Source organism: Eubalaena glacialis, chromosome 3 (genome assembly GCF_028564815.1).
Source record: "Eubalaena glacialis isolate mEubGla1 chromosome 3, mEubGla1.1.hap2.+ XY, whole genome shotgun sequence".
Classification (NCBI taxonomy): domain Eukaryota; kingdom Metazoa; phylum Chordata; class Mammalia; order Artiodactyla; family Balaenidae; genus Eubalaena; species Eubalaena glacialis.
The window spans coordinates 175,005,867-175,018,181 of record NC_083718.1 but is presented as its reverse complement, the minus strand read 5'-3'; the positions used below and the strand labels follow the sequence as shown (position 1 = coordinate 175,018,181).

At 49.5% G+C, this 12,315-nt stretch overlaps 1 protein-coding gene across 6 annotated transcripts; it reads left to right on the top strand.

Annotated features, from left to right (window-relative positions):
* Positions 1 to 682: 682 nt before the first annotated feature.
* MTFR1L (mitochondrial fission regulator 1 like) lies at positions 683 to 12,260 on the top strand. 6 transcript variants are annotated; one of them, XM_061184705.1, is made up of 7 exons: positions 683 to 743; positions 3,608 to 3,749; positions 4,173 to 4,277; positions 7,084 to 7,193; positions 7,418 to 7,629; positions 8,848 to 9,169; positions 11,247 to 12,260. In XM_061184705.1, exons 2-7 carry the CDS (start codon positions 3,726 to 3,728, stop codon positions 11,350 to 11,352), a joined length of 879 nt encoding a protein of 292 aa, XP_061040688.1. In that variant the 5' UTR covers positions 683 to 743; positions 3,608 to 3,725; the 3' UTR covers positions 11,353 to 12,260. The 6 variants fall into 6 exon arrangements, with proteins under 6 accessions (XP_061040688.1, XP_061040686.1, XP_061040689.1 ...); XM_061184703.1 differs by having other exon boundaries at positions 683 to 771; XM_061184706.1 differs by lacking the exon at positions 683 to 743 and adding an exon at positions 813 to 1,032.
* Positions 12,261 to 12,315: the final 55 nt, after the last annotated feature.

The following is a 12,315-nucleotide window of genomic DNA, read 5'->3' as shown; positions in this document are numbered from 1 at the left end:
GGTCTCTTTCGCAATGCCTCTGGTGTCTTTCCCCATCAATCTACCCATCTGATCAACCAACTCACTGAATGTACCGTGTGTGTGTGTGTGTGTGTGTGTGTGTGTGTGTGAAAGAAAGAGAGAGAGAGATACATAAAGGCTAAAATAAAAGAAAGCTACAAAGCACTGGAGGGCAGGAGTCAGAGGAGAAAGAGGCCCATTCTTGCTGCAGAGAAGACTGTAGAGGGTCTTGGCTGGGAAGCATGAACTGTGAAGGCACCAGGGCGAGATGAGGCAGCCAAGCACTAAGTCTGGGGCCTTGAACGCCAGAGGGAGGATTCTGAAGTTTGCAGTAGGGGTGGGGACAGCAGTCACCGATCAATTTGGGAGCCGAATAGCAACAAAGACCCCTTCCAGAAGTCGTTTCGAGACTAAGCGCGGAGAGCGGCAAGGAGGCCGACAGCAGCGGCGGATGAGACCGGGCAAGCCTCAGGGATCTCCTAGCGCAATCAGCTTTTCCCCAGGGCTTTGACAGGCAGGGGCGTGGCCTCTGGTGGGCTTGCCTCCTCCCTCGGGAACGGCAAGTGCGCCGCCCCTCCCCCGCAGAGCCCTCGCTCGCCCCGCCCCCAGCAGGGCCCGCCTTCCGAGGGCGCGCGCCGCCGCGGCTCTGTGCGCAGCTGCTAGGTATCGCTTCCGGGGGGCGGGTCAGCGGAAGTGAGGGCGGTTGAGGCTGGGCGGCCCGCTGTGGTAGGAGGGGCCGTGAGGTGAGTGAGTCCGGAGCTGCAGTGTGAGGTGAGACTAGGTCCGAGTGCCGCCCCGGGGCGGGAGCGTGGCCTTCCGGTTCGGCAGTCGCGCGGCCTAGTGCCGGGCGCTGTGCCGTGCCCGCGGCTGCTGTGCCCGCGCCGGTTTTCGCGGGAGCCCGTGTCGTCCGCCTCACTATGTCGGGGGAAACTGAGTCCCCAGGGGCAGTTGCTCGCCCGAGTCACCCAGCTGCACCAGAGGCTTCTCGTTTCGGCCGCCTCCTCGCTTCTTCCGGGACCCGGCCCCGGGCCTGTGGGTCCAAGGGCCGCCCGAGCCGCGGCGAAAACTTGGCCGACCTTGGCCCTGTCGGGTCGGGCTGTTGCGGGGGAGGGGAGGCGTGTCCCGGGCAAGGTCCCCGCGGCGGCTCCCCCGGCGCAGAACTGCGCTGAGCGCGGCGACCTCGGCGGGGACCGGGGTGATGCGACCAGGCCCCGCTCGGGAGGCGCTGCGTCTCCGGCGGGGGACCGCGCGTACACACTGGGGCAGCAGCCTCGGAAGGGGCAGTGCGCGCGCAGAGGTGGTGGGAACCAGCCCCCAGCTCGCTGGCCGCGTCTTCTAGCCAGATGATTGTGGAGGGTTCAAGGCTAAGTCGGCGTTCTCGTTGGTCCGTGTCTTAATTGAACAAATGCTCGAGTGCCTGCTGTGTACTGAGCGAGCGCTGGGCTGTGCCTGGGAAGTCCCCGCCCTTCGGACAAACTGCACAGCACACCGTTACCTAGTTACTGCTGCTCGAAGGAAACGCGGGGTGCCGGTCGGGGAAGGGGAGGCGATGCTTGAGTTGAGCTCCAGGAATGATTAAGGATGAGCTTGGAGAAGGGGGTGCTGGTGTTTCGAGCAGAGGCAATAGTGTGGACAAGGCCATCGAGGGGCTGAAAGGCCAGCGTGGCTGGAGGGCAAGGGGAAAGCAGGTGTGGCCGTGAAGTGTGCAGGGACCAGAGTGGACAGGCCTTGTAGGCTGCGGGGAGTTGGGTACACAGGGCAGAGAAAGATGAGGTTGGGCCTGATTGGGGACGGCCTGCTGGCCATGCTGAGGAGTGTAGATGTTATCCTCTTGGCTCTAGCAAGCATAGGGGGTTTGAAGCATGGCAGGGATATGATTAGCACTGTGTTCTAGAAAGATGCCCCTGGCTGTCGTGTGAGGGTGAGGCCCAACTGAGTTTGGAGGTAAGTTTGGAGAGGAAGTGGCTGCAGTGACTAAAGTGAGAAACACAGGGAAACAGTCGTGTGGAGCTTGTGGCAGCCACTGAAATTCAGCAAAGAGCCTGGCAGACAAAAGGACTTTGATAAAAAGCTTGAACTTTGCTGAGAAGATGGAGCCCGTGTAGGAGGCCGCAGGGTCTGGACCAGACTTTCTACTGCCGTGACCACTGAGTGACCTTAAACCAGTCCCTTCCTCTCTCTAGCTTCTTTTCCTCATGCATCGTAAAGTGAGTGATACCTCCTCTCCTAGCGGTGGAAGAGAGACCCTCCAAGGGAGGTTTCCAGAAAGAGCTGCTCCGGTCAGCGCAACCCAGCCCAGCCCCTCTTCAGAGGCTGCCCTTGGCTCCCCAGTGACTTCTTACCCAGAGCATTCCCAGCCCTCGTGACTTGAACCCCACCCCCATCTACCTTTGCGGCCTTACCATACTCTGCTCTTTACATATCTCTTCACACTCCTTTCCTAGACCTCTGGTGGTGGTGCTGTTTTCCTTCCCTTCTTACCCCCTCTGAACTCGCCTTGGGGCCGGGGCTGAACTCACCTGGCCACCTGCCTGGTGTGCCTTTCTTAAGCAGTGATATTCAGCCTCGGCTAGAATTATGTATTCAGGTCCTATCTCTCGTCTAGATTATGAGTTCCTTGAGAGCCTGGCTGTGTCTTACTCCTTCCATAGCCCCTCCAGTGCCCAGCACAGGGCCTGGCACAGAGCGAGTGTTGTTAGTGTTTGATGAACAAGGGACTGAATGAGCTCATTGACTGCAGCTGCTCACCATGCAAGGGCAGCTGTGAGGAATCCAGTCAGCAGCAACTCCACCCATCTGTGTCTTGCTTTAACAGTTCATTAAGTACTTTAAAATCCTGTTTCACTGATTGACTCTTAAGGTAACTTAGAGTGGCAGCTCTTCCTGTCATCTGTTTACAGATGGAGAAACCAACATTCAGAAAGGTTAAGTGACTTGCCTATGGCTACTAAGCCAGTAGATGGCTGAGCCAGGATAAACACTTTTGGCTCTTTTCCCCTGTAGCCCAGTAGACTGAGTTTGGCTACCGGTGGCTGGCTGTTCTTTCTACTGTTGTCTGTTTTACCTCTTCCCCTTATGGGGGCCCAGCAGCGCTAGGCTGGGTGGCACATGCTGGCCTTTTTACATCTTATCCCCAGGAATGAATGTTGGGCTTGGATGGTACCTACACTGTGGCTTTCCCATGAGCTTTTTTAACTACCAAAGGGTTCTATTTACATCTTAAGAAGTTTGCTTGTTTTATCTTTCTTATCAACTTTAAAAAAAAATTTTTTTTTATTGAAGTATAGTTGATTTACAATGTCATGTTTCTGGTGTACAGCACGGTGATTCAGTTATACATATATATTCTTTAGAAGTTTTGCCTCAGGAAACCTAAGGGCTCAGGAAGCCTCCCAGGGTTGGCCAAGCTCATATAGCAAATCTGAAATAGAACCTTTAAGGGTTTGGATTTGTTGAAGCTGTTGTTGGGTGAGGGCAGCCTCTTCGGCTGGTTTTCTCCCCCTGTGAAATGTCAGAGAAGCCTCAGCGTTAGTCATGGCTCTGCAGGGCCTGGTTTTGTGGGGCTTGTGTGGTGGCCACTGAGTCTCCTGTGGGGGCTCTTTCACAGGAAGAGGAGTCTGGTTCCTTAAGATGGCCTGATATGAAGGCGTCACGCCTCCTGCGTCCCCAAGCCTCCAGAGCTGCCCTGTGGCTGCCTTGTCCTTCAAGTGCAAGAGCCAGTCGAAATGTCGGGAATGGAAGCCAATGTGGTAAGGGGCATTCCCAGGGCAAGGGTGTGGTGGGGAAGGTTAAGCACCGGACCTGCTGCAGTTCTGAGATTCTCAAGTTAATTCTTCCCCCACCCAGGCCTGGAATTGAAGGGTCCTCCCTTCCATCCCTTCCCCCAAGGCAGAACCAACTATGATCTTGGGGCAGTTAAGGAGTCAATGTGTTTCCATCATTCTGTGCAGAGGGAAGGGAGGGCAGCCTGGCTGATCCCTACACCCGGCTAATTCCTCACCCTTTCACTGGACCCTCCCAGCATTGACTGTGCCTCGACAGCAGCAGGTGTCCCCTTAGGTGGCTGGCCAAGGTGAAGGCTGGCCCCTGCTAAAGGAGACAGGGAGAGAGGATGGGGACAGTAGTTGGATGTTCTCTGAGGTTGTGGCTGTCCCTGTCTCTTTCTGCTCTAGACCATCCCGATCTGGCAAAACAAGCCGCATGGGGCTGCTCGAAGTGTAGTAAGAAGAATCGGGACCAACCTGCCCCTGAAGCCATGTCCCCGGGCATCCTTTGAGGTAAGTGAGCTGGAAGGGCAGGCGGAGTAGAGGCTCAGAGTGTATGGGAGGCTGGTGCTGCTTCTGTGCCCCAGACTCCTTGGTGTTGCCAAGGCAGGTTGCTTTCCTGGTCACTTCTTCTAGCTACCTATTTTCAGTGTTCCCCTGAGGCCATTACACCCTATCCTCTTCCTTCTGGCCAAGTCTAGCCATTCCTTTACTGGGCTATTTCATTCTCACCTCTGTGCCTAGGGGGCCTTTAGTACCCACTCTGCAGCACAGATTCTTGTCTGGCCCAAGTGAGTAAGACCCCCTTGTGCAGTGGAAAGCTCAGTAACGTTTATTAGTCCCAGCTGCCTCCCTCTGAGAGCTAATGGTTAAGCATCAGCTCCAGGCTAGATGGTTAAGGTGTGTGCATTTGGGGAGCTGGGACACAAAAGAGATACTTCAGCTTTCTGCCTACACAAAGGAGACAGAAATACATGCCTGAAAAGATGTGGGCCCAGGGCGAAACAAAAATGAAGGAGCCGAGTTTGTATGTCACATGGCTGAGCTGCAAAGTCTGTGTAGGAGCTTGATCTGGAGTCTGAATTGGTGTCAGGGTTGGTATTAGTCAGGAATGGGTTGCGAGGGTGTTGTCCCTTGACCCAGATTGCCAATTACTGTGTAGGGCAGGAAGTGGCCCTAGCTGCCTCAAGCATCAGGAGCAAAGGGAAGGACAGCTAGGGAGTGTGAGTCTGTCGGGGTTGCCCCCACACTCGGCTGTAGCCCCTACAGTCCTTTGCCTGCATGCTGCTGGGCAGAGACGATCAAGGGCACGGGCTCCCACGGAGCAGGAGTGGTATTAGTAATACTAGCTAACATTTACTGAGCCCATACAATGTGCCAGGCTCTGTGCTAAGTACTTTATATATGTTAACTCATTTAATTGCCGATAGCAGAGGAGCACTCTGGCTAATCAAGGAAAGTAAATGGAGGCTTCCCCTAAATGGCCCATCTTAGCATTAGCTCCTGGGTCAGTGGAAGTCTTCCTCTGTAACCCTGGAGTGTCACTTCACTCCTGTGAGACCCAGGTTCCCTATCAACTCCTGATCTACCTACCAAACAGTCTGTAACAGAAACCTCTGAACTTAACTCATGTATAGGTGGATTTTTGAGAAATTATCTCTAGATTTGTTGTAAATTGATTACTTTAAATATTTGAAGGGAATCTTGCTGATTTATTATTCTTTAATTTACCCATATAAAAATATTCAATTATGGAAAGTAAAAAAGGAGAAAGGGAAACAAATTACCTGTAATCACACAGTCATGACACAATAACTGTTAATGTTTTAGTGTAGTTCTTTTCCATCTTTTTCTAAACGCATGGTTCTTTCTTTGTTGTAATCAATAAGTACATAATTGAACCTTCCTAATTTTTCATTTAACATGGTGTCACTCAGTCTCTCTGTTCCCTAGTTGTTCATTTGGGTGAAGGAGCTATTTTAAGGAGTTACATTATGATTCCTTTTGTATAATTATTTTTTTATTTAAATCTAAATAGTCAGATTATCAAGTTTGCTTCTAACAGTGTTTGTTGCTGTAACATGTAGATCCCAGTTAGCTACAAAGGTGTTGTAAAGAGCTTGCCAGGAGAAATTTCCTGTTGCTATAACAGATTGTCCATGTCCTTGCACCTGTATTCTCACAACCAGAAGGCAAGACACTCTTAGGCAGTGGTCATCTCTGTTAAAAAGTAACTTTGGCCAGTACCACTGAAGACCCCTTTGCTCTAGCCAGGGGTCAGCAGAGGGCCAGAGAGTAAATATTAGTTTGGCCAAAAAGTTCGTTGGGTTAGTGAATACGTTCAATAATGTTCTTGGTGAAAATGAAAAATGTCATTTATTTTTACTTAAAACCGAACTAGGGCTTCCCTGGTGGTGCAGCGGTTAAGAATCTGCCTGCTAATGCAGGGGACACGGGTTCGATCCCTGGCCCTGGAAGATCCCACATGCGTGGAGCAACTAAGCCCATGCGCCACAACTACTGAGCCTGCACTCTAGAGCCTGTGAGCCACAGCTGCTGAGCCCACGTGCCACAACTACTGAAGCCCGCACGCCTAGAGCCCGTGCTCTGCAACAGGAGAAGCCACAACAATGAGAAACCCGCGCACCACAACGAAGAGTAGCCCCCACTCACCACAACTAGAGAAAGCCCATGCAAAGCAACAAAGACCCAACACAGCCAAAAAATAAATAAATTTTTTTTTAAAAAAACTGAACTAACTTTTTGGCCAACCCAGTATTTTAGGCTCTGAGCCATACTGCTCTCCATTACAACTACTTACTTCTGCAGTTATAGCTTAAAAGCCATCACAGATAATACTTAAACAAATGGGTATGACCATTTTTCCAGTAAAACATTGTATATAAAAACAGGTCCCATCCCTGCTCTCGGCCACCGTGTTTTGCTTGGAGGATGCAACAGGCTCATGACTGGTCTCTGCACCTTCCCATCCAGTAGCCAGAGTAATCTTTTAAAACCTCAAATCTGATCCTTACTTACTTAAAATCTTCCAGTGGCTCATTATTGATCTTAGAATCAAAGCTCCTAATTCACTTTCTCGTCTCTCCCAACTCCCCACCCCACCAATCCTGTTCCAGCCATGCTGAATTACTTGTAATTTCACAGACTCTTGCTTCTGGCCTCTTATTCAAGCTATTTCCAACTGGGACCTCTACGAAGACTTCCCTACACATTAGGTGTTCCTCCTTTGTATTTTGCCCAGTCTCCAGTTGTTTCATCATGAAGGCAGTAAATGTTGATGAATTTTGCTTCCCTACAGACCCTGCCCAACATCTCTGACCTCTGTCTGAGGGATGTGCCCCCAGTCCCTACTCTGGCTGACATCGCCTGGATTGCTGCAGATGAAGAGGAGACTTATGCCCGGGTCAGGTAGCGGAGGCAATAACCTGCCGGCTGGGGAATGAAGAACTTCTTCCCAGATGAGGTGGTAGGCAGCAGGAAGAGTGAGAGGTGGAGGGCAACAGGAATGAGAGCTGTGGGCTCAGAGTGGGAGCAGAACCTGGCTGTATTACTCTTGTAGGAGTGGATGAAGGAATTGTGGAAGCAGTGCAGTGGCCTGCTCTCTCTGACACACTCGTCTTTCCCTGGTCCAGGAGCGATACACGCCCCCTGAGGCACACCTGGAAGCCCAGCCCTCTGATCGTCATTCAGCGCAATGCCTCAGTGCCCAACCTCCGTGGGTCGGAGGAGAGGCTCCTGGCCTTGAAGAAGCCAGCCCTGCCGGCCCTCAGCCGCACCACAGAGCTGCAGGAGGAGCTGAGCCACCTGCGCAGCCAGATTGCTAAAATAGTGGCAGCTGATGCAGGTAAGAGCCCCTGAGCTAGGACCAGGATATAGCAGGCTGTTCCTTTTTGCTTAGCTTTTGGACAGGATAGGGATAAGGATGGTCCTTGGTTCGGGGGTACTCGGGCCTAGGGCTCTGAGGTTGCCATGAGGCCTGGCTAGCCTGTTATAATCTTTGGATGGTTTCCGTCAGCCATTTTGGGGCTGACTGGTTGGGTTAGGAACAAAATCTTCACTTAATCTGGGGCCCCAGGCAGATTCCCCGCCTTGGCCACAAAAACCAACACTCTCTTCCAAGTGTCTTTAAGATCATGTCTTCCATGAGCGCTCATGGCTTTCCTTTTCAATATGAAAAATAAGCATTCCCTACCACTAAGAGACATCCCTCTTTGTAAGCACCTATCTCCCCTTTCCTTGCCCTTTCCAGCAGAGACCCTCCACCCATTCCTCCACCTTTCTGTCTGCAGTTAAGGCAGAACCACTGGAAATGAATGGGATGACCAGATGCAGGAAATACTAACAGGTGGATCTCTCCCAAGGTGCTCAGTGTTTAACCCTCATATACCTCCCATTCTCACTGTTTTGCTCCTCACTGACTCAAAGTCATAGCTCCCAAACCTTGTCAGTTGGTAGAACACATAAAAATCACGGTGTTCTCTTTGAAATCTTCATGTATTTAATTCCCTCATATGGCAGTTTTATAGAGGAAATGGACCTGAATTTTCCATTTATATTTGTTGGCTACTTTTTTTGTCCCTAGAATGTTCCCTAGAGACTTAGAAATTGAGGAAATTCTATCCATTAAAATCTGGGCACTAGGAGGACCATCACCATTCTGGTTTTTTGCTTCAGAACAATTCTTTCAGTCACAGATAGCTGGATTCAAAGGAGCATAGTCAGAAGCACTGGCCTAGTTAGAGAAAAGGGCAAATTCAGGCCTTGGTTCTGCACTGTTGCTTCAGTCTAAAGAGTGCTGTCACTCCACAGCCCACTGCAGAATGGGAGCTTTTAGGAGGCAAGGCCCTTATGGGGTGGCTTTTTTTCTGCCCTCCTGGAACACTGCAAGAGCCCAGTGCTGCTACATCTTCTTGAGATCCTGAGAGGGGAAGGTAGTGGAGGAACCCAGGATGTCATGGTGTCAGCCTAGGAAATGAATGTTTGGTAGGCAGTGCTTGCAGGGAGATGTAACTGCTGTATTTTAGCCCCAATGTCCATCCATGCCTATTGTTTTCTCTTTCAGCTTCGGCTTCATTAACGCCAGATTTCTTATCTCCAGGAAGTTCAAATGTCTCTTCTCCCTTACCTTGTTTTGGATCCTCATTCCACTCTACAACTTCCTTTGTCATTAGTGACATCACCGAGGAGACCGAGGTAGAGGTCCCTGAGCTTCCATCAGTCCCCCTGCTTTGTTCTGCCAGCCCTGAATGTTGCAAACCAGAACACAAGGCTACCTGCAGCTCGTCTGAAGAAGATGACTGCGTCTCTCTGTCCAAGGCCAGCAGCTTTGCAGATATGATGGGTATCCTAAAGGACTTTCACCGGGTGAAGCAGAGCCAAGATCTGTAAGTATATTATAAGGAGCTGTGATGATCTGTTTATTGTTTAAGTTGCCTGTGGCCAATTATCTAATAGAAAGTACTTACATAGTAAGTCCTCAATAGTAGTCATGTGTTATTTCATTCACAAAGCTTGCTGCCTGCTTGCTAGTGCCTGGGGCCCCAGTTTGAGGAAAGAGCAACACTTTACATTTGGTTGGGGTGATCTAACCCAACCAAATGTTGTTAGACTAATAGGGATTTTACAAGAAGGCTCATCTAATCCAGCTTCTGTCCCCCAGAGGGGCTTCACCACTTCAGTTTTCATACTGCTAGTGACAAGTGTCCCCATGCCCCACCCTTCAAAACGTAATTGCGTAATAGTTATTTTAGTATCTCAAAAAAGTAGACTTATTTGGTGAAAGGAACATTTCCTTTAAACACAGTGGTCCATTATTCAAACCAGCCCTGCAAATTCAGAGATTTATGAACAAGGCTTTTGAGACTCCTAGGTAGTTCCTAAACCTGGCTGCCTATCAGAAGTGCTCAGATTTGTTAAAAAAAAAATACACCTTAAACTTACCAAAGCAGAATCCCCAAGGAGTAGAGCTCTAGGTGTTTCTGATGTCAGTGTAAGGGGATGTGGGAAATACCTACCATGAGAAACTCATCCAGCAGAGAAGCCCTAGAGCTCCAGCCTGAGGGAGTCACCACCTTGCAGTGTTTCCCTACTGCACAGGACATACCAGAAGAGCTTATTCAAATGCAGGTTCCTGGGCATCGAAATATTTGACATCCAGACCTCAAAATCCAGAGGCCAGATGTGCAGCTGTATTTGTTAATGCAGTTAAAAAGCTGTTTTGGGGGGTGGGGAGGTGAGGGCTGTCTCCTGAGCTGATGAAGTTCCTCTTAAAGGAATAGTGACTCACCTCGCACAAGGATCCCTTTGTGTTTTCTGGCCCCATTTTCGTCGGAAAACTAGACAAGGGTCCTGGTAGTCGATTCTGTAGGAAAGTTACTTTTACCTTCCTTCTCTGGCCATACGGACCCGCAGTTCTTTGTTCTCCTGCATTCCCAAATTCAGCTGCTGCTGCTGCTTTGGGGCCACACTGAGCCTTTTTCTTCTGGTCAATGTTTTATAGATTGGACTCTCCAACTTTCTTATACCTGCCTCTTGTACCATATTAGATCTGTGACCCCCCTACTGCCAAGCCCTTCCTCTCACTTGTGTCCTGGGCCCTTTCCTCCTTTGTTGATAGAAGGTGCTGGGGGTTGATGACTAAGGAGCGGGGTTGATGACTAAGAATGGGAAAGTAGCCCCATCATCAGGGTTCAGAAATGTGACAGACTGAAGGCAGTTCCTCTTGTTTTTGTTTTCAAGGTTTAATAATCAATCTTGGCCTTTATATCTAGCATAATGACCAATAAAATGCTTTCATGAGGATGTATGTATGTAAGAGTTCACTAGAATTTCAAGCAACTATTTTCCAGGAAATTACCTGATGTTATCAGGTAATTTGAACCTACCCTAATCTGAAACTGGTTTTGTTCCCACGGGTCCCTTATGATGTGAACATTTTACTATAAATTCTGGATTGCTTATAAAAAACCTCTCAGTTTCCCTGACAGGGAGACGAGGTAATAGTAAATCCTCAGCACACCTTTTCCCCAGAACGAGTAAATGTCAGAAAAGCCTAGAGTCATCAGTCACTTCCCCTGCTGACCTGGGGAAATGCTACTAAGAAAAGATATAGGGCCAGAAGGTGGGAGCAGAAGCTTAGCCACCACAGGCCAATACCAACAGGTTTGCCCACATTTTGTAGCCATTTCAGGAAATAGTAAAGCCATGTCTAGTTAAGAGATGAGATTTGTAACCAGCAAGCTTGGTTTTGAACTGTGGATTCACCACTTACTGAGTGACTAACGACTTTGGGTAAATTCATAAACTCATTGTGCTTCAGTTCCCTCATCTGTAAAAGGATTGTAGCAGCTCCTACCTCATAAGAGTGTTGTGAGGATTAAATGAGATTGTATTCCAACACACAAAACACTGCCCAGGGCAGAGTAAGTACTCAATAAATATAAGCTATTATTGTGTCTCTAGGAACCGGAGTTTATTGAAGGAGGAAGACCCAGCCGTCCTTATCTCTGAGGTCCTAAGGAGGAAGTTTGCGCTGAAGGAAGAAGATATCAGTAGAAAAGGAAACTGATAGCACTCAGCTCTGCAAACTCAGTCTCATGCTCCTGGAATTCCTTCAACAGCTGCCTTCCTCACTGCAGATGTTTCTGCCTCTCAATTAGAAATCTTCTGCAACAGTCTTGCCGAAAGCTAGAGCTTGGACTAAGAGAAGAGCTGCAATATATGTTTTCCGTACTTCAAACCTTAGCAGAAGCTGCCTGTTTTGAGCTGAGACACGTTACAGGTAATTGTGTAGGTTGGAATGTCCCAGTTTAAAGGGTGAGATAGAAGTTTCTGGTTTTTCCTTGCCCCTGTGTGAAAATAGGTCCTAAATGAATGACTGACTTCACTGCACTGGACCCCATAACTGGTCTCACTGAACACTTTGTGCCCAGCTGTCACTTACTCTCAGCCAGTTCCTTGCAGCAGAGCAGGGCTGAGGGGAGGGGGCTATGTTTATGTACATGTTCACAGGGCAGGGAAAATCTTATGCTGCTCCATCATGAACTGACACCAGTGCCCAGCAATCACTCTCTCCCCCTTCCCTGTCCAACACCTACATATAGAGGTCGAGCCACTGGACCAGCTGACACTTGGGCTGCTGGGAGGCCTGGGCTGTTTTTTCTTAAATATATTTTGTAATACTGTACAACCAAATCTACCCTCCAAGGCCCTGGGCCCTCATTGGTTCCACTAATTGAAAGCTGTTTCTCTTCCATGGACTTCAGTTTAAGCCCAGTAGGAAAGAGAAATGGAGATGGGAAAGAGAGTACCATCCCTCTTCCAGGCCCTTGACTGCTCCTTTGCATTGGGCCAAGGTTTGTACCTACCACACCATGCATGACTCAGATGCCCTCAGGTCCCTTTTCTCTACGGTATGTATCCTGTGTGTGTTTGGGTTGAAGCACTACCTGACATTAAAGGAAGGATTTGGAGAGATATTGCATTTACTGTGTCCATCTCTGAGTTGTGATCACCCAGTATCTCCCACAGG